This window comes from Vanessa cardui, chromosome 11 (assembly GCF_905220365.1).
Source record: "Vanessa cardui chromosome 11, ilVanCard2.1, whole genome shotgun sequence".
Taxonomy (NCBI): Eukaryota; Metazoa; Arthropoda; class Insecta; order Lepidoptera; family Nymphalidae; genus Vanessa; species Vanessa cardui.
This window is the reverse complement of record NC_061133.1, coordinates 6,484,346-6,509,854: the sequence shown is the minus strand read 5'-3', so window position 1 is coordinate 6,509,854 and position 25,509 is coordinate 6,484,346. Positions and strand designations below refer to the sequence as shown.

At 31.0% G+C, this 25,509-nt stretch overlaps 3 protein-coding genes across 5 annotated transcripts; 1 reads left to right on the top strand and 2 right to left on the bottom strand.

The window, feature by feature from the left end:
• Window positions 1-435: 435 nt before the first annotated feature.
• On the bottom strand, window positions 436-6,131 carry LOC124533622. Its single transcript, XM_047109018.1, has 6 exons — window positions 5,917-6,131; window positions 5,557-5,756; window positions 5,377-5,487; window positions 5,031-5,201; window positions 792-4,213; window positions 436-700 (listed from the first exon to the last, which is right to left on the bottom strand). The coding sequence occupies exons 1-6, from the start codon at window positions 5,958-5,960 to the stop codon at window positions 689-691; spliced, it is 3,960 nt and encodes a 1,319-aa protein (XP_046964974.1). The 5' UTR covers window positions 5,961-6,131; the 3' UTR covers window positions 436-688.
• A 589-nt stretch (window positions 6,132-6,720) lies between these two features.
• LOC124533623 (syntenin-1-like) lies at window positions 6,721-9,313 on the top strand. The gene is made up of 4 exons (XM_047109019.1): window positions 6,721-7,204; window positions 7,303-7,634; window positions 7,765-8,028; window positions 8,503-9,313. The coding sequence occupies exons 1-4, from the start codon at window positions 6,968-6,970 to the stop codon at window positions 8,549-8,551; spliced, it is 882 nt and encodes a 293-aa protein (XP_046964975.1). The 5' UTR covers window positions 6,721-6,967; the 3' UTR covers window positions 8,552-9,313.
• A 651-nt stretch (window positions 9,314-9,964) lies between these two features.
• On the bottom strand, window positions 9,965-24,385 carry LOC124533682 (sterol O-acyltransferase 2). 3 transcript variants are annotated; one of them, XM_047109110.1, is made up of 11 exons: window positions 24,038-24,385; window positions 23,874-23,951; window positions 23,285-23,519; window positions 21,990-22,141; window positions 20,730-20,866; window positions 17,082-17,224; window positions 14,591-14,720; window positions 13,748-13,894; window positions 12,389-12,526; window positions 11,552-11,729; window positions 9,965-10,325 (listed from the first exon to the last, which is right to left on the bottom strand). In XM_047109110.1, exons 3-11 carry the CDS (start codon window positions 23,509-23,511, stop codon window positions 10,168-10,170), a joined length of 1,410 nt encoding a protein of 469 aa, XP_046965066.1. In that variant the 5' UTR covers window positions 23,512-23,519; window positions 23,874-23,951; window positions 24,038-24,385; the 3' UTR covers window positions 9,965-10,167. The 3 variants fall into 3 exon arrangements, with proteins under 3 accessions (XP_046965066.1, XP_046965068.1, XP_046965067.1); XM_047109112.1 differs by lacking the exon at window positions 23,874-23,951; XM_047109111.1 differs by lacking the exon at window positions 24,038-24,385 and having other exon boundaries at window positions 23,874-24,031.
• Window positions 24,386-25,509: the final 1,124 nt, after the last annotated feature.

Sequence of the window (25,509 nt, the reverse complement as noted above, 5' to 3'; positions counted from 1 at the left end):
TAATATGTAACAATAAAAATCATTTATAACAATGAATAGCGACGCTTTCACATTTGTATTACTAGTTTTCGCCCGCGTATTAATTGGCGTTCCTTTCTCAGTGTCCTTTCTTTGGCCTTTACCTGATACCAAATTTCATCAAATTCGGTTCAGTGCTTTAGTCGTGGAACATATAAAGACAGTCCGGCTTTTTAATAATATTTTGCTTTTTAGTGCTACTGTACTCATAATAATGTTTTTATAGATTTTTTTAAAAGTACATATCATGTTATAAAACTATATTTAGTTACTTAATTCCTACGAAATTAAATCTTCTTTAATATGTCATACTCTTAGATATATATCAAACTGAGAGCAAAGGAGTAAGAACTAGTAGTATTTTACGAGTTTTGCTTAATAAGGTATCTCGAAATTAAAATAAATAAAACGAAAAAATAAAATTTGATGCGTGTTTTTAATAATTATCATATTAAAAATTATTTATAATTACCAAGTAATTAATAGACGATTTCCAACTAAAATACTTTTAACGTTATAAAATTATTCTTAAAACCCATCAAGAGTTTAGTCCCTTTTGTAAATATACAAATAAACTATAACTATAATCAACAACACAACTTTTTAAAATTAAGATCACATATGTACATAACGCGTATACTTTATTTATCCAATTAAATTAATTTCTATGTCATTGCACCTTCTGAAACAAAATAAGTTTTTTTTTAAATTAATTATTTACTTGAAAGAGTAAAATATTTATAAAACATTTACAAGTTTGATTTGATACTCACCATTGTTATTTCCGGAAACAAAGCGCTAAGATTGAAATTGGCGCGAGAAGCAACCGGAAAGCTAGATAATGATCGGTCTGTATTTGGTCCCACATTTTGCATATTCGATTGCATAATGTGGCTGTTGAATATATCTGGTTGATATTGAGTGGGCATCTGATTTCCTACGTAATTCGAAAATGTTATCTCATCTGGTATGTTCTGATGTCTCTTAGTCTGGGTTTTGTTTTGCCAGAGTAGATGAGACGTATCATTCCATTCCTCAACTTCATTATTACTTAATTTAGGTCTCTTATTTTGATATTTCTTATTGGAATCTTTTTTGGAGCATTCCAGTTTATGCTTTGCTGCAAATTCTCTTCTAGAACTTTTGTAATTTGCAGGATCCTTCTCTTGTGGGAACGTAGGTATGTTGTTTCTCATTTTAAAATCACTATACTTATGATTTGAATAACTATTGCAGTCTGTACTTTGGTTATAGTCTACAAAATCACTTGGAAAAGCTCCGCCTGTGTAGTTGCTGGTCATAAGATTAGTGCTTCCAGGCATAAAATTTGTATAAAAAGAATTCGATATTGTATTTGTAGTAGAGTTATATAACGTAGTCCCTGAAAATTGCTGTCCGGCGTAGCTATTATCGGAATAGTCGATTATAGGCGGAAAATGAGAAACTTGAGCCACTCCACTTTCTTGGGATATATTAAAATCGTTATATTTTTGTGGTACCATAAACTTTGGCCCGCTATTATCTGGCAGTTTTTGACTGTAATTAGTACCGCCTCTGATTAATGATTCAGCGGAATAACTGTTTTTCTGTGTCTTCGAACTTTTATCAGGCTTACTAGATTTAGTTTTCGCTTGTGAGAAAGAATTAATGCTTTCATATGTATGTGCTGCTTTTGGATCATTAAATCCATAACAGATTTGTGGATGGTTGTCCATGCGTGATTTTCTGCTGACATCATTGTTATGAGATATATTTTGTTTTGTTGAAATGGCTTTAGGTGTATCGGTTACTAGACCATTTGGTCGTAAGGGCATATTTTCGGACGATCTATTCATTAATTGAGTGACTGATAGAAAATTGCCACAATTCGGTAACTCTGTATGTGGTAGAGTTCTGTTTATATTGTCAGCCTTTTTTTTGTCATGTGGACCCAAAGCTAAGTCTCCAACTAATGTAGGAAGGTTAATTGGAGGCGGTTCCATACTTATTTCTGTAGTACCCGCGGGCCGCGTAGTCGGCCACACGTGTTCTTCATGATTGGGTTGTGATGGAAAATTATGCATGTTAATAGGGAAATAATTCGTCTCGCTCTGCGTATGTTTTTTAGGTCCTAATTCATTTTGAGTGTAGGGAGCTTTAATCGTTTCTTTCAATTCGGGTTGATTTTGGTTGCAATTATTCTGCACAGGCCTTATTTCTGATGTCATCCAATTTATGTGCATTTTATTCGGTGATTTCTTTGTATATTTATCAGTAACGTGGTGTCCAACGGCAGATGAAGATTTTAAAATGCCTTCCGAGGCGCTTTCTGTCATATGCTTTGTATAAAATTGTTTTGGAGTACTACTTATCTTTGCATTCATGTTAGTATGTAAATGTTCTGTAGGAAAATAATTCTGTTGCTTTGCAATAAAATTTTTTGAAACATTACTGTTTGTATAAATAGATGATACGTCATCGGACCACAAATTAGCACCTTGATTATAAAAACTCGTAATTGGTTCTGGAAAAGTGCCAGTCTTACTAGTTGAATTCTTTTTTGTCGAATTGGGAACTAATGGCACGTGAAAATCAGGATTAAAAGGGTTGTAAGCCGACGAGAAGGGCGTTGTGGTGTTAGTTAATATATTTTCTTTGTGAAACGTATTAGCATTAGTTGTACAATTCACAAAATCGAAACTTTTGTGAGACCAACCCAAATCAATGTCGTATGTTAATCTTTTCATAAGGTTGTCATCAACATTAGTGTAGTCAGATTTATTTTTGCTCGCATAGTTCTCCATTGCACATGGATATAAGCCCAAGCCATTAAATTCGTGACCTGACGAAATACTACTCGTGCTATAAATAGTGCTTTTAACCGTGTTAAATGGATCACCTTTGTAAAATATATTGTTTGTTGTATTATTAAACGTTGTTGGCTGAGTGACTGTTTTGTTTACAGATATATCAAAATCTATGCCAAATGTAGAATCAGTGAGAGTGCAACTTGATGGTATTACTGATGGCAAAGGTAAACTCAAAAATGGATTTTCATTAGTCATCAGGTTTGGTACAGATGTAGTTGTTTTAATATCAGTTGATTTATTATTATTTTCATATTTTTGGTTGTGAATGGATTTGTCAGTATTTGTAACTGGTGCAATCTGCGATGGTTTACTTGTAGGCTTAATTTTATTATCTGGTATAATAGGTTTTTCAAAGTAAGAATCCTGTTGTGGTTGTGTTTCATTTTGCAAAGTTGTTTCCTTTGCATTGATATTCTGAGCCTCCTCAGCTGGGCTGTCAGCCCTGTTACCACTAACTAATGGGAATGACATCAAGAAAGCAGCAGTCGGTGAAGCAGCTAAAAACTCTTCTGCCAATTCCAATCGAGCATTTCCGACATCAACAACATTTTCACAAATTGTAGGATCTAAAATAGCATGTATTTTGTTATCTTTGTTTTTAAATTCAACTTCTTCGATTTTCTCAGAGACAGATATTTTATTATTCTTGGATACAACAGCATTTGAGATATTAATTTCAGATTTTTCTACAGAGACTTCTTGATTCGGTAGAGCTATAGTTTTCTCCATATTTGATTGATTGTGATCCATAGATGGTTCTAAAGTTTTGGGTGATGATATAACTTTCTGACTATCTGTAGTTTCTTTAGATATATCTTCTTTAGATATAACTGTGGTAGTGTCAGTTTTATTGCCTGTAACTGTATCTTTGTCCAAGCTTAATATATTTGTATCACCTGTTTCTTGTATTTTCTTATCATTTGAAGTTTCTTTAACTTGATCCTTATTTTCTTCGGTAATGACCTCTGTGACTTTATCACTAGGACTTGTGACTTCAGTTATTTTCTCTAAATCTTTTTCGGTTGCTGATTGACTAACTGCCACTTCATCTTTTTTATCAGGAGACTTAACTTTTTTAGGTCCTTTTTTTGGAATACTGTTTCGAGATTTGACATTATTTTTCTTGGTTTTCGCTGACAAAGGATGTGAGTATGCGGATATTGGCAAAACATTAACCATAGTAGTTTTTGTTATATCATTGCTGTTTCTGTTTATAATGGGTATAGCTGATTTGTTGATTGGTTGCAAATTTGTATCAACTAAGACAATAGTTGGTGGCTGTGGAAACAACACAGGTCTTTGCGGAAAGATATAAGGTGTGGCTGGTAGCATAACAATGGTATTTTCTGAAAAATAAATAACAAAAATATATATTTTAGTAGTTAATTAAATTCTAGCTATACATCAATATATTAGAAAAAATCAGGCATAAAATTCGTATCTACACAACTTTACAATCAGAATTTATATTGAGAAGTGATTAAATGGTTAGCAAGTATAAAATTCTTTAAGCAAAAAAGAAACAGCATTTAAATTATTTGTTCAGCATACAAAAATATTGGCTACAAGAAAAAGAATAGAGCAACATTTCTTTTTCAGCACATAATTTTAATAATGGTCAAAAGTTAAACTATAAATAGGTAGCAGACAATATCATATGTTTGCATATTAAGCATTCAGTCCGCAAAATAATGACTTGGTCAGCAAAATTAAAAAAAACATGTCTTTAAGCAGCTTATTTGATTGGTATGCATATTTAAAACTTTGTGAGCAAAATACCTAATTGGATTGTGTTTTGTACTTTCCAGCCTTACCCCAAAGTGTTTTTAAGAATCCAACGGTTAAGTTAGAAAAATATTTTTTTGTTTACCCTCGAATGCTTACCAAAATTTTAGTGAACACTGCTAGCTCATTGCAGCTTATATAAATAATATGCTGACCAGACATGATTACAACCATCCAGAACGAAATAAATAGTTGATTGATATTAAAAATGTAAGCTGACCATGAGTTGCTGACCAATTAGCTATTTCTGCTGACAGATTATATTCTTCTGCTCGCACAAATGTCAATACTATGCGTACCAGTTAATTAACACCCATTTATATTTAGTATTAGTCCAGAGATATGCCATTTCAAAATATAATAATCAGAGACACAAACCTTTTTTAACATTAGTTAATGGAAGCAGCTTGGGTAACTTTGGTGGTGTTTTATTTAGGACAGTAACTCTTTTTTTATCAATACTAGATTTTGCAGTTATAAACTTATCCTTTTCTTTTGAATTTTTGTGCTTTGATTTATTTAACATTAATAATTTTACATATTTGCTATCTGTAATTAAACACAACTTATATAAATAATAAGGTTAAAAATATTATATTTTAACACAAACTACATATAAAATCCACAACATCTGTTACAGAATTATTTTCTTACCAAGAAAATTCATATGCATTAATAACATTAAGTTAAAATATAAATTTATAAATCCATTTGTAATGCTTACTTTGAGTTTTCTTATTTGTTGCTATAGTGACTTGTAATGAAACATCTTTTTTATCAGACTTCTTCTTTTCTATTGCTTCCAGTTTAACTTCCAAGGCTAATATCTCTGCTTCTGAAATTGAAATAATTCTTTAAAACATACTATCAGTGGAACGGTAATGAAACAGTCAGATTAACTTACTGAGTTGAGTTTTTTCATTAACACAATTTGTTAAGCAAATAATAGCTTTTTGGACAATTTCTATTTTAGGATATTGAACATTATCAGCTTCATCTCCAGTTGAACTATTCGTTTTGTTGATAGACTTAACAATTTCCCCAAGTTTTGATATGGCATCGTTGAATTTTAATCGTCTTTGACGCTCCCATTCTCGACAGCGACTGGAAATTAACATAGTTTTCTTTGTTTTAACATAGAATTAATATGTATTTAACGAGATATTATTATTATTATCACAATTGCAAAAGTATACAATAGTACGGTAAATACATAATAAGACTAATATTTAATATTATTTTCTGTGATATTGTTTTTAATCACCTTGGAGTACGTTGTTTATTGGTAGAGGGCGGATCCATTTTCATTTGTAATATTCTTAAAAACCAGATATACTTATTTTTAAACGCATATCACGTTTATTTACAAAATTATTTTATTATATTTCTTGACTCTCTCTCTGTGAAATAGAAACATTTTTATCAATTGACAATTTGACATTTGAAGACTGGCGTTTTTGACATCCACTCTTTTTAAATAATTTCTTCTTACAAATGGCAAAGGTATAATTGTGTATCAATATAATCACTTGAAGTTCATAAAGTAATGAAAACTCCTGTAATAATATAGCACTTCGTATAGATAGTTTTATTCTATATAATAAAAGTACATAGTTTTTAAGAGACATATGACATTAATTATAAAATAATATAAAACAACAAGGTTCAATATTACTACAGCTCCACTAATACTAAATAGTCCAAAGGGTCAAAAAAGGAGAGGCTACATACTTTTACAAAATATTAGTAGGGAAATAAGTAGGGATTCACTAACTTATTTTGTAAAACCTAAAAAGGCTAAGGACAAAAATAGCCATTAAAGATTACGAAAACACAATGATATGTCATATTGTTACAAACCAACATTCTATGATTCTTAAAATATATATATCAATCTGATATTAAACATCGATTTTTAAATTCAATAATTGTTAAACTTTTATTTGAGAATGAGTAATATTACATGAAAAAGTTCATTCGGATTCATCGATCATCATTCATTTCCTCAGATAATAACTAAATAACATCATTCGTTTCTTGACAATTTAATTTCCATTCATTTTCAATTAGATGTATTACTACAGCTTATCTATTTGATAACTCACAACTCAGTTGTATTTGTTGACTATTCGATTGTTTAGTTATTTTCAACTTGGGAATTTGTGAATTGTGTTTATTTAAAGACGACATTGTTTATATTTTCATTATATAGCTACTACTGGATACAGTTTTAATTAGTCAGCGTTAATAATTAATAAAAGGGCGAGTAAGGTAATTTGATATTAAACCTTGTGCAACATTGAAACGTAGTCAAAATGTCTTTGTACCCGTCGCTTGAAGATATGAAAGTAGACAATATGGTGAGGGCCCAAATGGCTCAACAGCAGGGTCCGCCAGCATACCAACCGTATCAGTCAATAGCAGCTCCTGTTGGGTCCCAAGCGGCTCCCAGTGCACCAAGACATGTTTATCCCGCTTTAGGCGAATACATGGGCTTAGAGCTTTCATCTGACATTATTGCTCTTAACATGCCTGAGTACCAGATACAAACAGTAAGTTTATCTAGTTATTTACATTTTGAATGGTAATGATATATTTAAAATAAAAAATTACAGAAATGTATCTAAAAAAATCTTATTTTTTCCTTAAGGTTCAACCTTCAGGTGCAGTGTGCAATGTAATTGCACCTCTTTCATCACAGTCACCAAGTTTATTAAAAGCGACTGTTACTCAAGGAATAAGACCAGTAATTCTTTGTAAAGATAAAGATGGTAAATGTGGATTGCGATTACATTCAGTTAACGATGGGGTGTTTGTGTGTTACGTTGCCGCTGGTAGTCCTGCTGCCCTAGCCGGATTAAGATTTGGAGACCAGATATTAGAGATCAATGATGTTGCTCTAGCGGGAATGACTATGGAGCAATCTCATGCACTCCTAAAGAAAGCACCAGTTAATGGGATCAAAATGGCTGTTCGTGACAGGTTTGTTGTAACAAAATCTTGTATTGTTTTAGAATGCTGAAGTCTAACCTAAGCTCAATTAAATATACATTTTAATTTTTTGTATTATGAGTTTGACTTGATTATTATGTGAAATAATATTATGTTTTAGGCCTTTCGAAAGGACTGTTACTTTGCACAAGGATTCCCTCGGTCATGTTGGCTTTCAATTTAAAGATGGAAAAGTTGTTGGTCTTGTAAAGGATTCATCGGCTGCTCGTAATGGCTTGTTGACTGACCATCAACTACTCGAAATAAACACAATAAATGTGGTGGGCATGAAAGATAAGGAGATATCAAAGGTTATTGATGCAAGTCCCTCAGTCGTAAATGTAACAATTATTCCACACTACATCTACAAGCATATGATAAGCAAGTAAGTAATCAGCAAAATCCAAAAATACTATGATGATCTACATAGTACACCAGATATTTTGTATGAGTTATAAAATTAAGTACATATTAATACATAGGTCTTTTATATTTATATTATCTATGTCAATATCATTGGAAATTTCATAATGAGTCACCTATTCTACAATTTTTAATCTATTTGTAAAATGAGTCACAGAATAACATAACAGTATGTCAGAGGAAAAGTAGGTCCAATATCTATTATACTATATTTTGAGTCACAGAGAATTAGTCATTAAAGTTAGTATTTGTTATTATTTTTATACAAGACTTTAGCATTTAAAGGGATTTAATAGTCTAGTCTTTTTAAAATGTCATCTACATGTCTGATCAGTAAGACTATATATTCGTCATTTATATATTTTATCTAAAGACATAATATATATTATCTACGGTTTTGTTTTATTTTTTATTCATAAACAAACTTTTATTTCAGAATGTCAAGCAGCTTGTTCAAGGAACTGGACCGTACCCCTGCTGTATAAAATTGAGTAAAATTTTAAATGTCTTTATGAATTATTTAAAAAGAAGCACTACAATTTATTGAATAGCTATTCTATTAAGCACATATTTTGCATATTTTTCATAATTATCTAATTATTTAAGTCATTATAAATTTATTTAATTATTCGCTATTGCCTGAATCAAAATATTTGGTAGGTGCAGAGGGCCATGTTTGAGCTATATTCCTTTGTTTAGCATGTCTTATTTCGCCTTACCTTTGGTGCTCCATTTATAGTTATATTATTAGTGATATCAAGATGCGCAACCATCACTTATTTTTAGTTTTTATATTATAATGTAATAGTCAGTTGGGGCTGTGAAGATAGTAGAGTTGCCTATTTATTTGTTCAAAATTTAACTTTTTAAAATTTGAATCTTTTGTATTAACATTGATTTGACCTTAGCAGTAAATGCAAAATTATTGTATGTGAATTTCAATTCTGATAAATTCCTTATAACATGATTACTTTTCAAGTATCATAGAATCAATATTAAATTCAAATCTAAGTATATAAATGCAAATAGGTATTTATAAGTGCTACTTTGTCGTTATCAAGTATTGACCCTGTTGCAGATTGTTTGTACTACTAAGCAAAATGATGATTTAAACTTAAATGTTACATATGGTATGCAACATAGTATATATGAGATAGTGTTACAAATAAATTTTGTATGTTGCATTATAGATCGTAAATTAAAATGTGTTGTCTTGTTAAGAAATTAAACATTTACGAATTTAAAAAGAAGGAAAGCTCTTAATTTGAACTTATGATAGCAACATTATTATCTTTGCACCTTAAGTTATATTCACATTCCTGCAAAAGTTTAATGAACCCTTTCTTATGATATAATGGACAAACAAATTACTAGTTAGTAAGTATAGATTATTGTCACGTTTTGTATAAGATAAATTTATAATATAAAATTGAAACAACAACAATTGATAAATTACCCGCAGACTGCAACTGTAAATCACACAAAACAATTTTATTTAATGTGTCTATTTCTGAAGTAGATTAATATATTTGTTTTAAGACAAAGTAAATAGTTATTAATTAATATTTTTGTGCTCCTTGATCCAAAGAGATTATTTTTGTGCCATTTTTTTTTTATGAAAAAACTGTGAATTTCCGAAAGCGTAAATAGTGTGTAAAGTTCTGTTTAAAACTTTTTTGTGAAATGTATTTTATTCTAAAAAGTAATTAAATTTACTCTCTCAATAAATTCCAACATGATACTTTATTAACGAAATGTGTGAATTCTAAACTGTTAAATTGTATTTGTATTGGAAAATTTATAGAATAAGTAATGATAAGATTTTTTTATTAATGAATATTAAATTTATATTAACCAAATGTAATTTTATTTAAAGGGGAGAATGAATCGGTGAAATTAATAGATCGAAATATTTATTTAAATTTAATTATATTCAGTCATAACATTTATAAAAAAATATTTACTCAATCCATCACCTTAAATCAGATACGATCCAAGAATAGTTAAGTGTTATAAAACAACAACATACATATATTATTAATAATAATATTACTATTATTGAAAATAATAGAGATATTCTATTTTTAAACTTAAATATCATTCAATGAATTATGTCGAATGGATTTTGAAATGTCCAATTTGGTTTTAGTACAATTTCTGGGCAGGACCATGACTTTGGTATGAAGAAACTGTCAGATTCGGATTTTGGGCAATTTTGCCTTGCAAAATGCTCCATGGCGTATAAGCTCCATAAGAGACCTGTGAACGAAATAACATTGTTATGTCACCACAAGATTTTGTTTCTTTTGTATATGTATAATTCTTTATTAACATAGAAGGACTCTTATACAAGGTTCCTCATTTATCAGTTCTCTCTGTTTGTCTATGTTATCAGCTGCATATTTTATACATATCATTTAAATTTTGATAACTGTAAAACATACTTTTGTCGTTTACAAATAGACGTGTAATTGCCAATTACATCGCTGCTGTTTATTGGTACGATATCGTTGTATAATTTACTTTTTTAATATTTTTTTATAATTTATTTTATAAATTTTATCAAAATAAATGCTGTGATAATATGACCTGATCACATTTTTCTCTAAATAAAATATATGCCAGTTATATAAACTACTCAAAACAAAATAGGGGCCACAAAATAATTTGTAAAATAATGATGAACGAATCATTGCGCTTGTTACTTGGATGCTAATGACTCCGATGAAACCGCAGCAAGAGTGGTGGTTATGATTCAGGGTGGAAAATAATCGAGACCAGTGGCAAGATGCCTTGGTGCGTCCCGCTAAACTATGTGGAATGTGTGGCCCACTATTACGTGATCAAAACAAACGGAATCGACTTCACGAAGAAGCGTTTCATAGCATGTGTAGTTCGACTGAAAATGACAAGAACCCATGCAGCGCGATTAACCTTCGTTCCTGGTCACTTGGATTGGAATGTAGACAAATGATAGCTGTATTGTTTACATACAAAACTGGATTGAAGTTTTTAAGTGATGATCGTCACGGGCGGGCGATGCGACCCTTTTTGCGAAACCCTGCATATTATTAGAATAGAATGTTTTGGAACAGAGGCGTTGTTGGCATGGAATAAATTTCCGCGATAATGTGGAACTGATAATTCAACCCAACTACTACATACATACATACAGCTACATCAAGCGGTATCATATTTTCGGAATGAGTTGGTGAAAACTTTATTTTAATACAAGACAATACTCGCGCCACACAGAGTATTTTCTTAAGTTAATATCAAAGTTTTACCATGACATATTTTAAGGCGGGACTCATGGCTAAGTCCCGCCTTAAAATATATAGGATTAATTGAAAATAAACCTCAAGATGAATAAAATAATTGTGAATGTTTAGAACTCATAAACCCAAGGAGATAAGAACTCAAAAACTATTTTGTTTTGCGTAGTTTATATCGTAATTGTTAAGCAATTTATTACTTTTACTCACCGTTACCAATAAAAAACGATAACCACATTAGAAGGTTCAATACGCTAGGAAAGCGAAGTCCACTAGTGGCTGTTAAAGGCAGTAACAAAAGACCGACTCCTGCGAATTCGATCATCATTACCGGGTAAAAGAAACCGAAAGAAAGAGCTACTACAAATTCATGTGCTATGGCCGATAACTGAAAGAAAAAAAATACATTAGTAATAAAATAAAATAGCAGATGTATTTGCATGTAAAGTACAAGTGTTGCAGTTCCATTATCTTCATGAAAGTGCAAATATGTGCCATTTTTCATAGCAATCGGTGCAATAGAGTAAAGTCCATTAATTTTAAATATAGAAACAATTTCTACTTTCATATAGGTATACTTTGTCAAAAACTAAGCAGATATGAGCAAAGCAACTGATCTAATTACTACTGTTCCCGTATTTAAGTGTCTAAGCAGAAGCTGCATACAGTAGGAGACGGGTTTAATTAAATGATTAGTAGAAACATTACGGTATGTGGGTCGTATTAATTGATTTCGTGTATTTCGTTCCATTTTTTTTCTCTGTGACTTAGTACATACATTTGCAAAGGTATATACTTCGGTGGATTCTACCTTCGATACTAGGTACTATTCTAAACGATACATAAAAGTTTGTCATGAAGTGTTTGGAACTTAAGTGCTGTTGTATTTTGGTTGCAAGTTTGACTAGACAGAATAGTTTCAAAGTTCCTTATATATTATTGTAATAACTACTTATATTGAAAATTAAGAAATGTATTATATGAAATAATGAAGCCTTTAATATGTTTTCTACATGCTCATCAAACATTATAAAAATGTATACTTACTAAAAATACTGATAGAACGGACAAAACTCGACCAATGCGCGGTGCTAATGGACGATGTATGTGTTGGTGGAGCCATGCGTGCACTATACGATTCCAAGCTCGGTAGTAATTAGAAAAGCGAGAAGTTGTCCACCAGTCCTGTGAATTTTTAAAAACTTATATATATTAAACTGAGCAATGTACAGTAATACTTTATTTTCTATCATATATTATAACAAAATAATCTATTACAGCGATCGTTAGATCGTTTGTTACCAAAATTACCTGGGCCTAGTCCTATTAGATTCTTGAGTGCCAATTCATTAAATCTAAAAAACCAGCTTTGGCTATGTAGGCATGTGATAAGTAATTACCTGGCTCATTAATGATGGTGACATTAAAAAATATATTACCTATTTTAACAAGGTAATGGCCCTGAATTTTCTTAGGTACAATTAAGATTTCACTACGACATTATAAAATATACTTAGGCAACAATCTTGAAGGAAACGAAAGCATTATTGATAAGATATAAATTACCGATTTCTTAGGTCACAGCATTATTATTCCAGTTAATTGTGTATTGCATACAGAAAGAAGTTACTTATATTAGTTATTAAAATGTTGAATACAAAGTCTGTACTTTATTATATCGATCATCCAATCCAATAAGTATGTCTATAAATGGGTTTACCGGCTGAAGTGATCTCTAATTAAGCTTGTTTAATCCAGATTATATGACACATTTAATATCTACTCATTAAAATTGTATACGAGTACCTATAATATTGGAATGATGATTAAAGTGATTAGGTACCTGAAAATTATTACATTATATCGCATAGAATATATAATGTTGTCTTAAATTTTCGCGATTATTATTAATTATTTTTAACATTCGTTCGTGGTCACGGGTAGACTGAACGCTGTAAAGTGCTCGAAACGTCGGGATGTTAAAAATAATTAATATACGCGATTCAAATCACGAGATGAATTTTAAACAGAAGTTAAGCACATATATATTATAGTGGTGCTTACCTGGGTTTGGTTAAGATGCACGCATTCTAACCACTGGGCCAACTTGCTCTAACTATAACGATATATACTTATTGATGACTAATCTTACCTCTATATAAGAAAGCGACATCATGTTTACTATCTATGGTTATAATGGTTTTGGTATAGAAATCTATATTAATGTTATAAATGTGACAGTAACTCTGTCTGAGTGTCACCCGTTCACGACCAAACCAATTAACCGCATTTGATGAAATTTGATATGAAACAAATTTGAACTCTAAGAAACAACACATTGTACCTTTTTTGGCTAACACATGACAACAATATTATGTATGTGTACTAGTTATTTCAATATCTTACTTCATAAAAAAGACGGTCTCCAAATCTTAGCATCTCCGCAAAAGCATTATGCCATGCGTGTAGCAAGGAATAAAATCCGCAGAGGAAAGATATAACACCGGGTAGCACACACGCAAACATACCGCGTACAACAGTGCCAGCCTCCACCTGCAACACCGATAACATATTATTGGAAGCCATTCAATGAGAACAAACTCGCAATACAAAGTAGAAAACGATCGCGTCAGATGGGACACGAGTGCGATGCAAATTATGCATTGAATACAATTCTTTGCAATATATTTGATGTTAGCTGGAAACAGTTTTCTCGAAATAGTTTACCTTTTATTGATAGAAATGGTTAAAATAAAATAGTGTGCCATAATGTAACGATAAATTGATAACAACTGATTAAGTAGTTATTATTGAGAATCCTAGACAAGAAGTAAATAATAATAATGAAAATGATCTTTAGGTAGTATATACATAGCATATAGTAGGGTTGGTCTTCGGTAAAGTGCATTTGTCGAAATAAAGCACGCTGTATTATTCAAATTGCGGATTGTAGTTGTTAATTATTTCCCGAAATATATGTGATTTCTAGTTACAGGTTGTAGGTTTATTACTACTTCTACTACCGCTACTTATAATACATGTTTTAGGCGCAGATTAAGTTGGCCAGCCTGATGACAGAATTGCACATCATCTAAGGCTAATCAACAATTAAATTGTGCAACACGTCAAACACGTGTATTTGTATGTTAAGCACTAAGGTAAATGATACGAGTAATCATTTCTGATTAGCCAACTTAAAAAGTGCGTACACAGCACGATTTTTGTGTTAAATAAAAATCATTTTTTTACCTTCGCTTCTTTTCCATAATCTGACCAATAGGGTATTATGAAACGCTGCCAAAGGAAACTGTTATAAAATACTATAGCAGTGACTTCCATAAAGTGGAAGACGACAACATTCCAATTAATTTTCTTGGTTCTGTAAAAAAATATATATACATAAATTCTTCAATCGGCTTCTTAAATGAAATAAATAAATTCGTGAAATTCTATTTAATATTTTTTTAATACGTGTATTATCTATTTGTACCAGATCTTTGTAAATATACATTTTGTACATATTTTCATATATATAGAATTTAATACATTTGTTTTTTTTTAATGTGATTATGTCTTAAAATGCCGGCAAAAACATTGAGGGTCTATATTTCAATCTTAGACATTAAAATTCAAGTAAGTCGAATTTAAATGATTACAACTTTTTACACGCTTCAAAACAATTCCTCATTAAAATATGCAATATGCAATATAATTTTCAAGATAAAATATTCTATGAATGCCTCAATCTATTTCAGGCTAAAACTTAACCTGAATTGTGATTGGTTGCCATTTGGCCGTCTTTCTATACTACAAACAAAAAATCCTGTTGCGGTTTGGTCAAAGTTGGATGGAAATGGATTCAGAAACGTGTCGTAACCGTAATAAATTAGTAAGCGTGGTTCTTAGTTACGATTCATCTGAGGCTTTTATTTGTAAGGAATAATCGAAGTTGGATCGGAATAGCATCGTATCGTAACCATTATTAATGAGCAGAATTTCCTTACTTGTACCACCAAAATACGCAACTAATTTAACTTTTTCTTACTTTCACTAACTTAGTCCATTTAAACTGTTTATATTAAGAAAGAAAATGTAAATTTTCTGTTAGCGTTGTATACAAAAAGGTATTTATGATGTTCTCAATTTCGCTTTAATTTACATTTACATTTATTGTAAAAAGTACAAGATCTGAAAAGTTGTATACCGTAAATGGAATTTACGAAATGTTGTATTTATTTATTATCGGAGCCATGACCCTTGGTTAGAGTATGTGATTTCTAACTGCACACCGAGGGCTCAAGTTTGGAAAAGCACTACTGAGTTTTGTTGTTATTAATTCGTGGTAATAATTAATCTAGAGCTCGGCTGTGAAACCTAATATCGTTATGAAACCTTCATATGTTGGATTAAATTACGTCCATTGTGCTACCACTGACTGATAGCGCGGTGGAGGAAGATTCTTCCTTCTTCTCATAAGGAGTGGATGGATGCATTTGTTGCATGTTAATTGAACACACAGTTAAAGCAAGCAAAATTGCGAAAACCTTTAAAATGTATATTTATTAGTATATACCGAACAACACAATACCTTTTTTTCTAAATTGAATAAATTTACAAAATTATATAAATAGGATTATAAAAATAAATTATTTATGTATCAATTATTTCAAGATATTACTTTTGGAAATTCGTTAAAAAATTGGTGATCGAACTTATAAAGTTTTAAAATTACAATACGCAATGTATGTATTTTGTTTTTAATATTATTATTTATTAATATTCATAGCAATTTCCTTTCGCTAAAAACTTTGAAGTTCTGTTCACGTTTAACCACAAATCCGATTTCGTTGTGTATTAAATTCTATTTAAAAGTGTCTAAACATTTGTTGTATTTGTGTTGGTAAAGGAATAAAGGGCTTGAGAGGATTACATCTAATCCAGGCCGATCGCGTCCCTTCCGCGAGTTTGCCTACGTGATGCTATTCATTGTACGGAAGGACAGCACTTTAGGAGTAACATCGTATATATTACACGCCTAATAAAATCATTTTAAGATACAATACCAACTTGTGTTATTGAAATATGTAAAATTATGTAGAAGTCATTATAGTGAGTTTTTAAGATAGATGACGTTTATTATATATCTAACGAATCTAAAAGATATTTTATGTATACTAATATTATAAACTTAAAAGTAGCATGATATGGCATATGCATACATATAAGATCATATATAATTGTGTTGTTTGTGCCAATACTTTTTATTTGAAGCATATATTTACGTTAATTTTTAACGCTGTTGTTACTGTTAAAATAAATTTTCTATTATAAAGGTTTTCTAAAAAAATGTTCATTGTTGTAACTATAAAAAAAATCTATAAGTCCGCTATGAACGCTGTGTATCTTTTATCTACATGTTTTTAATAAACTCGTTCTTTCAACGCGCGCCTTTCTTGGTTCCTTTGTTATTCATTAGAAAGCAAATATTTTTTTCTTTTTGTTTTAACATTATGTGTTCCAATATTAATTATTTGCAATATGAATATTCTCGTTACAGTATTAATTATTTTTCATTTCTCGAACACGTACAAGGCACTTATCATAATGTTCTAACACTAAACAATAAAACTGTGTCCCGGTTTGAAACATATTATTATAAAACAAAGTTCCCAAAACTGTTGGTGCGTTGGTACAAATATTTATGTATGGTGGTGATCGATTTTCAAGCAACATCACTTACCTGGGATACTCATCTCTGTAGATAAGCGTAGGTGCGAATAGGAAGTAGAGATAGTGTGAAAATGAGGGCATTTTTGGACTTCCGTCTTGTAATCGGTTCTTACAAGCAACAGTGACAGCCCAAATCTTCATAAGAAAACGGAACTGAAAAATAAACGTTTTATTTATAAGTAAATTTACTTAAAATACTAACTTAAAGTTACCTTACTTTTTCTTGTTACCTTACTTTTTCTGTGTATTCTCTTGTAAGCGACTTTTGTCTTTTTGAGAATAAATGTCTATAAACCTAAAGTATACGATAACTTGTTGAATCCTTTAAGATACTCGTATAATACAGTTAAGATTCAAATGAGAAGGAGAGTAAGGTAGGGATGTGCCTTCCTGAACAGGCACAACCCTCTCATAAATTTTACCGCTGAACAGTAGAACTTTTTAATGGTCGTTTAAAGGCAATTAATTGCAGGTGTAAATATATAAATTATTTTATTTTAGGATTTTGTTGATATTTATAAAGATTAATTGTCGATTAGTGCTGCTGCCAATTTTGTGAGAAGATAGGTTTTGAAATCATGAATAATATTGAATAGTGAATTTGATTGTAAAAATAGAAAACAAAAGTACTGTAGTCGTAGGTCCGAAACTACGCTAAAATGTCTTATTTATTACTAATTCTCTAAAACATTTGGGCAAATACGTTTTCCTATTTACCATCAATATAATTAATTATTAACGTTCGTAAGGAGACGACAAAGGCTCTGCGTCGCGACGGCTTGTAATTTTGTTCACGAAATTACTGTCGAGTTGTAATCACTGCCTCTAACGTTAACGTTAATCGCAAAAGCAATGTTCATTAGGGTGATATTGTAATGAAATAAATGACGTAAAGTTAAAAGGGTGTGAGGGTGGTTGGCAGGTGGCGTGCTGGTAGGTAATGGGGTTTCGTCAGTCCCAGCCGGTGCGATGCCGTTATTTACTGGCCCCGGCCACGGCCATGACAAGGGTCTCAGCTGATTTATGTTACATTTCACTTTCGACAGTGTTTTGTCGCCTTATATCTTTATGAGTTTTTACCTACATTAGCCTTAACGCGCTTGTACACGTGGATTAATTGAACCTCGCTATTACCTCTACTCGTACATAGTGGATAAATTGTGTGATTTAAAGTCTACCTTCTCCTTTTGTTATGTTATTTAAGTTCTCAGCCAACTAAAACTATGCTTGTAAATTAGTCGATACGGAGCTACGACACATAACTAATAGCTACGGGAACTTTGTTACCTTACACCGAAATACATGTTGCGTTCTAATTAATTTGAACACGTAAACCATATTTTAAGTGAAATTTGGAGTTAGAAAAGTTGTCGATTTTCTTTGTTTAGGTATTGGAACGTTGTGTTGAACAGTTTTTTCCCCATAAACGTTATTAGCCATTACGGTTAAATGGAAATACGTTATTATGTTTATTAATGCCATTAAAAAAGAAACATTTGTTATCAAAGTCAAAAGTAAAAAGAAACAGTGAACAATGAGGAAATCATTTATTTAAAATGTAATTTTTGTGCCAGCTGTCAGACAAGATACTTTAGAGTCCTATAAAGGCGATATTCAAACGCGATCAAGTACTAAATTCTTATATCCTTAATTTGTATTTATGATTCACCTCGTGATCAGTGCTGAAGCTAAACATCGTAAAAAGCGGAAAAGTGTCGGGTAAAAATCGGCCTTTGTGGCCGATTTTTTTTCCACCAGTCCGCATTGAAAAGGGTGGTGAAGTAAGCTTCTCCATAAGAAAAAACGACCTTAGTCCGACAATGTAACATTATTTATTATAAAAATCACATTTTAAAGGACGTCACTATGTTAACATTTCCGCATTTTCAAATTCACACGCCTTTCAATATAATCTTTACCTGCAACTGTTTTTTTAATTGATTTTTTTCATCTTATTCTGTTGTTATTTTTTTACAACTGTCTTTGTTCATCATCGCCTTTTTTGTCGTCTTGTCGGCTCGTCGCTATTTTTGGTACTGTCATAATTTTTTAACATGCTTTAACTGTTTATTTAACAGTTTAGTTTTTCCAGTCTTTCAATGAAATAAATCTTTGGTAATTATTTGGACTTAAGGAGTAATAAAAAACTAATTAAATTGAATGCCTAAGTTTAATCTTCTTTGTAGGAATGCGATTGTAAGAACTATCAATGGCGTTTCTCATCTATTGAAGTTTTTTTCAACTCCAATAATAGTATCATCTTCTGAATTTACTATTGCTCAGGGATCGACTTGCCTTCCTTTTGTTTGGGTATACACTTTCTTATTTAGATTTTGATGTGGATAAATGAATCATAATTCTCCTAATGTGACCTTTGAAAATGTAAAATTACTTCTTATCTCGTTATGGGCAAAAACGAAGAGAAAAAATTAATTAAGGATCAAGTTTGTGTACACATCCGGAGATGTTGGTAATATGTGTGTTCAATTCAAGAGTTATATGTTTATGTTTATGAGCAGTAATCTACCACGCTGGTTTATGACATCGTCAACGTTACTTTCAGAATAATAATATCTGTAGTCGATTTTTCTGATGTTTATAGAATTGTGGGTCTAATTACATACCTAAAGAAAATACATTGTCATCAATCACAAATGGATACAATTTTTTTTAAGTCACAGTCGGTAGTTTCAAATCAATATTAAAGTTGTTATCATTATTTGGGTATCAACGTAACTCACTTAAATCAAAAACTTATGGCATATCTTGATTTTAGCAGCTGCTCTGTGGAGTGTCCAGAGGAGTGTGTAGAGTATGGAAAGGGTTGGAAGAGTAGAACGAAAATATGTTTCAAAAGAAGCATTAGGTTCACAATATATTCCAGTTACTCTGAATGTTTGAATGCTTTTTATATATTGTCTTGTACATTCTCAGCTATAGAAGGGAATGTTTTTTTTCCTTTTGTTGATGATACAAGTCAATCAAGAGGCTAGTTTTGACTAATTGGGATAATTAGATATGTAAAATGCATTATATTTTCATTATTGAGCTCTTGCATTCTGCAAATCATAGCTGCTTTTCTTACGGTTTTTGTACGGTATACGGAACCAATTATTTAAATCTTTCTCTCGTGTATCAGTGAGCCCAGTGTGACTTCAGATTTGAGATGTTTTCTTACTTTTAATCGCCTTTGAATGGAACATCTTAAAATTCTACATTTGTATAATTTAACGTCGCAGTTTTTTTTCGTTTAAACAATTGCATTGCTTAGATTGTATGATTTGTGGTTATAGAATTTAATGAAAGCCGGTACTTCTTCGGTGTCTATTAACGGGCTATATAATGTTTCAATATCAGTAAAATAAAATACATAACTTACTCTGTACATAGTCACAAGTTGGTTTTAAACGAATTTCGAATACGATTAGCGTAGTATCGACTTTTTGCATTCTTAAAAAAAATATTGACATATAATTCGATTAGCCTTTGCTTAGTTTACCCCTGACTGCATTTTGTTTTGCTTTTTTCTATCACTTCCGTTTGCATGCGTAATTTAGAATTGAATTTAGGAAAGGGTATTCTTTTAAAGTGGGCTCTAGACATTGGGCCATATTAGGTATCTTGTAATTAAAAATAGTAATATTGCAATATTACTTACCATTTCACAAGTAACAACGATTGATGACGCCATAGGCATACGTTTATTTGCTAAATCATACACTGGAACTGCTATTAGTAGTATTTCCAGCAAGATCACGCTTAATACTCCTACTATGGACCAGATTCTGCTTAACCCTTTAAATAGAAATAAAAATATCGTTATCATATGTAAAATGTTAACTTCATTAAGTTAAATGTTTCAAAGGTTACGTCCACTATAACCATATAAACTTTTCAGTGAAATGAAGTGAACTTTGGGAGGCACGTGTATATGACCAACCAAGTGACTAATTGGAAGTGGCGTGAAGCGCAGTGGCCTCTTCCAACAAAAGGCTCTCTTAACAGCTACTTTTAGATGTAGTCTCATTTCACACTTCATGTTTCAGCTGCAAATTTGCTTGCCTCAGGTATTTTAGCCACATTAAAGTATTAACATTCATACTTATTTCATTAAATGTGCCGATGTGGCCCAGTGGTTAGAACGCGTGCATCTTAACCGATGATTGCGGGGTCAAACCCAGGCATGCACCACTGAATATTCATGTGATTAATTTGTCTTTATAATTCATCGCGTGGTCGGCGGTGAAAGAAAATTGATGAATTGAAAAGTAACGAACATGAATACATGTATATTATTATTTTCAATGATGATACATTACACATGTTTGATATTGTATTATATGTTTTACGTAAATGAAAAATACATCAATAATGTAAAGATAAACAGTTAGGTCAAAGTTAAGTCTATAAATTGTGCTTGTTCTACTTTTCAAGCAATTCGTAAATACGAATCAGTTATCTAGATTGTTTACTTCTGTCGTCACATTCATTTTAGGTACATTATATGTAACATAAACTAAATGTTACATTAAGAAAATACCTAAGGAATTAAGGGGGTTTTATGTTTATATTTATGTTTATCATTGCTAGTTATTATCAAAATAAATTATATTAATATGACGACGAACCCATTTTATAAATGAGTTATGAAAATAAAGACACAAATAATCACTTTTTAATGAAAACATACTATTTATTTCCTAAGTGACTGTCCTAATAATGTAAGCAAATCGTGACGATTTGAGCTCTTTTTTAATCAAGTTTTCTCTAGTTAACCTCCGATGTAAATACTTAGAAAGTTTGTGAAAAAAATTACATTGAATATAATTGAAATATGTAAGTGTTAGTTTCAGTTAAAGAGAATAGAGAAGTAATACGCAATTATAGCTAAATATAACCTAGTACACATATGTGTTACCTGCGTAATCCCTGATAACCTTTCGTACCCCGGCATAAATTATGAATCCGGGATAAACGGCAAGAGCGACCGCTAGCTCGAACAGCCATAGCTTGATGCAGCGCCTGATGTCACCGAATCCATACAACACTAACGTAATACCGATGTTTATTCTGGAAAAATATATTTTAACGCATTAATTAAACATACTTAAGATTCTTATAACAACAAAAACAGCCTATAAATTTCCCACTGCTGTGCTAAGGCCTCCTCTCCCTTTGAGGAGAAGGTTTGAAACATATTCCATTGCGGGTTGGTGGAATACACAAGTGGCAGAATTTCGATGAAATTGACACATGCAGGTTTCCTCACGATGTTTTCTTTCATCACCGAGCAGGAGATGAATTATAAACACAAATTAAGCACATGAATACAGCGGTACATGCCACGGTTTGAACCCGCAATCATCGGTTAAGATGCAAGCGTTTTAACCACTGGGCCATCTCGGCTCAAGATCGGCATCGGTGGCATCAAGATTCTTGTAGTTCTTTATACATAGTGTGGCATTCACATGAATGGTATATATTTAATGATCAAGAACAATGGACGGTAATTTAATATAATATGCTATCTGACGTCAGACCAAACCGAAGGGACCCTTATTGATCCTGTAAGCTTTCATTAGCATACAGATGGATACGGTCAGTTATCATTTAAAATATGGTTATACAAAGTTGTAACAGCTGAATTATGTTTTTCGTTATTGTTAAAAGATCGATTAATAATTAAATTAATAATATTAACTAAGTTACCAGTAAGAGAGATAAGAGTCATATTCATGTATATTGAGACAATAATTTCTTAGACATATTTATTTAGCGGCACTAAAATGTATTCAAATAAGTATATCCAATATGAGACCTTATGATTGAATAGATAGAACGAATAGGTATCAATGACTAGAATTACGGTTTTCAATCTGGGCAAGTATCATTGAGTTTCCATAAAGGTACTTGAATTTTTTTAGAATTTGTCGTAAGAACTTGTGTTCAGTTGAAATTTTGTTTAGCAAGTTTTGTCCTTTTATGTTGTTTTTGACCAGTAGGACACATACTTGACTTTTTTTAAAAGTCTTGTACATATGATATGTTTATCTGAACAAAAACGTAAATTATAAATAAACATATTTCATAAAATAGGTCACGTCATGTTGGTTCTAAACATTTATTAAGATATTTTGATGAAATTTATACGTTCTGAAACAGATAATATAAAATTAATAATTCCTTATAAATAATAATAAAAATTTTACTTGCTTTCCATGCTCGATAAGATCGTATATCACCGTATCACATAGCAGAACCAGTAGAATGACAACGAATATGTGATATATGGCCCTTATGTGCAGTGAATGTTCAATAAGAACTGTTAATGGTGATTCACGGTGCATAAATTCTGGTCTCTTTGTTTTTTCTTCTTGTGTACTGTGACTGATGACTCCATTTTGTATGCTGGGATCTACCCTTGTCCTTCGTAAACTCATTTTATAAACTAAAAAATTAAAAAACAAATTTAAACCCGAAACGTACTTTAAATTGAAGCTTTTTAATATCTAATATTATTTACACTCTTTAAAATATCTTTCAAGTTTAAACGATTTTAATTATTTTATAAATTTAATTACAAAGTACAGTATAAATTCTATTTACACAAAGGTTAAATTATTTATTTTAGGAAACGGTATTGTGAAATTGTCCAAGAATGAAACGATTTTCATTATTGCCAAGTAAAGCTCTTTCAAAGATTAATCAAGTGATATTAATCTCTTGATTGAATTTCTGGCTATAAATTTATATTCGGCGATGAAAAGGTCGTAACCAATAATTAAGTAATCATTAAACGTACCTTCGGTCACTCCTGTCTCCTGATATTTTTGTATATCATAAGTAAATTTTAACCAATGTTACGTTTATTTGTCAGCAACTAAAAAGAACAATAATACGAAAATGTCTCGACATGTATTGTTACATGAATACGTTGTACACAACTTTGTTTGTTATCATACTAACCTTTCACTCCAGATAACTATCAACCAATGCAGCGACGTTATTTAGAAACTTTTTCATTAACACATTTCGTTTATTGCACTTATCGCGTATAACTATTATTTCGATAGTTGAATATGTACACTGCGTTTATACGAATATGATTCGAAGATCTTAGTTTAATATTATTTATACTTTAGCTATCGTAAACTTTGAACGATCTAATATTATAATTATGTGGGTACTTGTAACGTGTGAAACTTGTTTTTGCGCGATTGTTAGTTGTCAAAGGGCATTTAATTAAGTTTTAATTTAATTAACGTGTACATGTCGACTACGTTATGCGAGTATTAAGCTGTAAATGTTATTATATGTTATTTATCTCTTTGTTTTTAGTGCGAGCGAAACCGTTAATGGCTATCATTCGGAGTGGCGTAGATTATTTTTTATTTTGATATACTATCAGTTGATTATAAGTTATAACAAATCTTGTGATTTTTTAGTGAATTAATTTTCATATTATTATTAAGTCTAGACGATCTAATTGATATATAATATTATGTTATAGATACCAAGTAATATATTTATTAATAAATTCATATAAATACACATATATTTATAACGTTAGATCAACCTTCACTTTTTAATTAACAACTTCTTTGTCCAGACGGAGACAATACCGTGTGATATATCAGATTCGCGGTTATTGTGTTAAACAATGATTCGACAGTTATTGTGTCATATGTGTCACACTGGGGATACTGGTTGATCCTACTAATATTATATATTGATTTTTGTTACTTTATCATACCAGAACGGCAGATATGGCACGAATATATGTACTCTCGAAAAGTAGGGAGGTTATTTTCACGGATAAATATACCTCTATCAGACTATCTTTCTTGGACGGAGTCGCGATTGGAAAGTAGTATAATAGTTACAATAATTGTTTTCTTAGATTACAAATTTGAGACAACGATATATTATGAAATTCGCTTTTTGTGTCATATGAATCATTTTTTTTGTATCTTTCAGAGATAACGATATTTTTTGGATATTTAATTTTACTACAATCATTAAAATATATGATTCATGATCACTATTAAATCAGAATGTAAAAAGGAGATGTACTTAAATGATTTTATCATCAATTAAATTAGTAAATTAATTAAAAAGTTGTTTGTGTTATAGATATCATTCAAATTACTGAATTACAATTACGATTATAATTATCGAAATAATAAAAATTTTTACATGATTACATGAAAAATGACTGGTGAAGGTATACTCAATGAAAATAAAAATAAAAAATTACTTATTTAAATTGAGATGGCCCAGTGGTTAGAACGCGTTCATCTTAACCGATGATTGCAGGTTCAAACCCAGGCAGGCATCAGCAATCAGCAATCCGCTGATTCATGAGCTTAATTTGTCTTTATAATTCCTCTCGTGCTCAGCGGTGAAGGAAAACATCGTGAGGAAACAAACAGCATGGT

Coding starts and splice junctions, on each gene's coding strand:
- LOC124533622 (XM_047109018.1), bottom strand. CDS start 5,960: ATGAAAATGGATCCGCCCTCTACCAATAAACAACGTACTCCAAG. Junction 5,488..5,556: donor TAATGAAAAAACTCAACTCA/GTAAGTTAATCT, acceptor TTTCAATTTCAG/AAGCAGAGATATTAGCCTTG. Junction 4,214..5,030: donor ATTAACTAATGTTAAAAAAG/GTTTGTGTCTCT, acceptor TTTATTTTTCAG/AAAATACCATTGTTATGCTA.
- LOC124533682 (XM_047109110.1), bottom strand. CDS start 23,511: ATGAGTTTACGAAGGACAAGGGTAGATCCCAGCATACAAAATGGAGTC. Junction 17,225..20,729: donor TCGTTGTTACTTGTGAAATG/GTAAGTAATATT, acceptor TTTATTTTTCAG/TTCCGTTTTCTTATGAAGAT. Junction 11,730..12,388: donor CCGTTCTATCAGTATTTTTA/GTAAGTATACAT, acceptor TTTTTCTTTCAG/TTATCGGCCATAGCACATGA.
- LOC124533623 (XM_047109019.1), top strand. CDS start 6,968: ATGTCTTTGTACCCGTCGCTTGAAGATATGAAAGTAGACAATATGGTG. Junction 7,205..7,302: donor CTGAGTACCAGATACAAACA/GTAAGTTTATCT, acceptor TTTTTCCTTAAG/GTTCAACCTTCAGGTGCAGT. Junction 8,029..8,502: donor TACAAGCATATGATAAGCAA/GTAAGTAATCAG, acceptor CTTTTATTTCAG/AATGTCAAGCAGCTTGTTCA.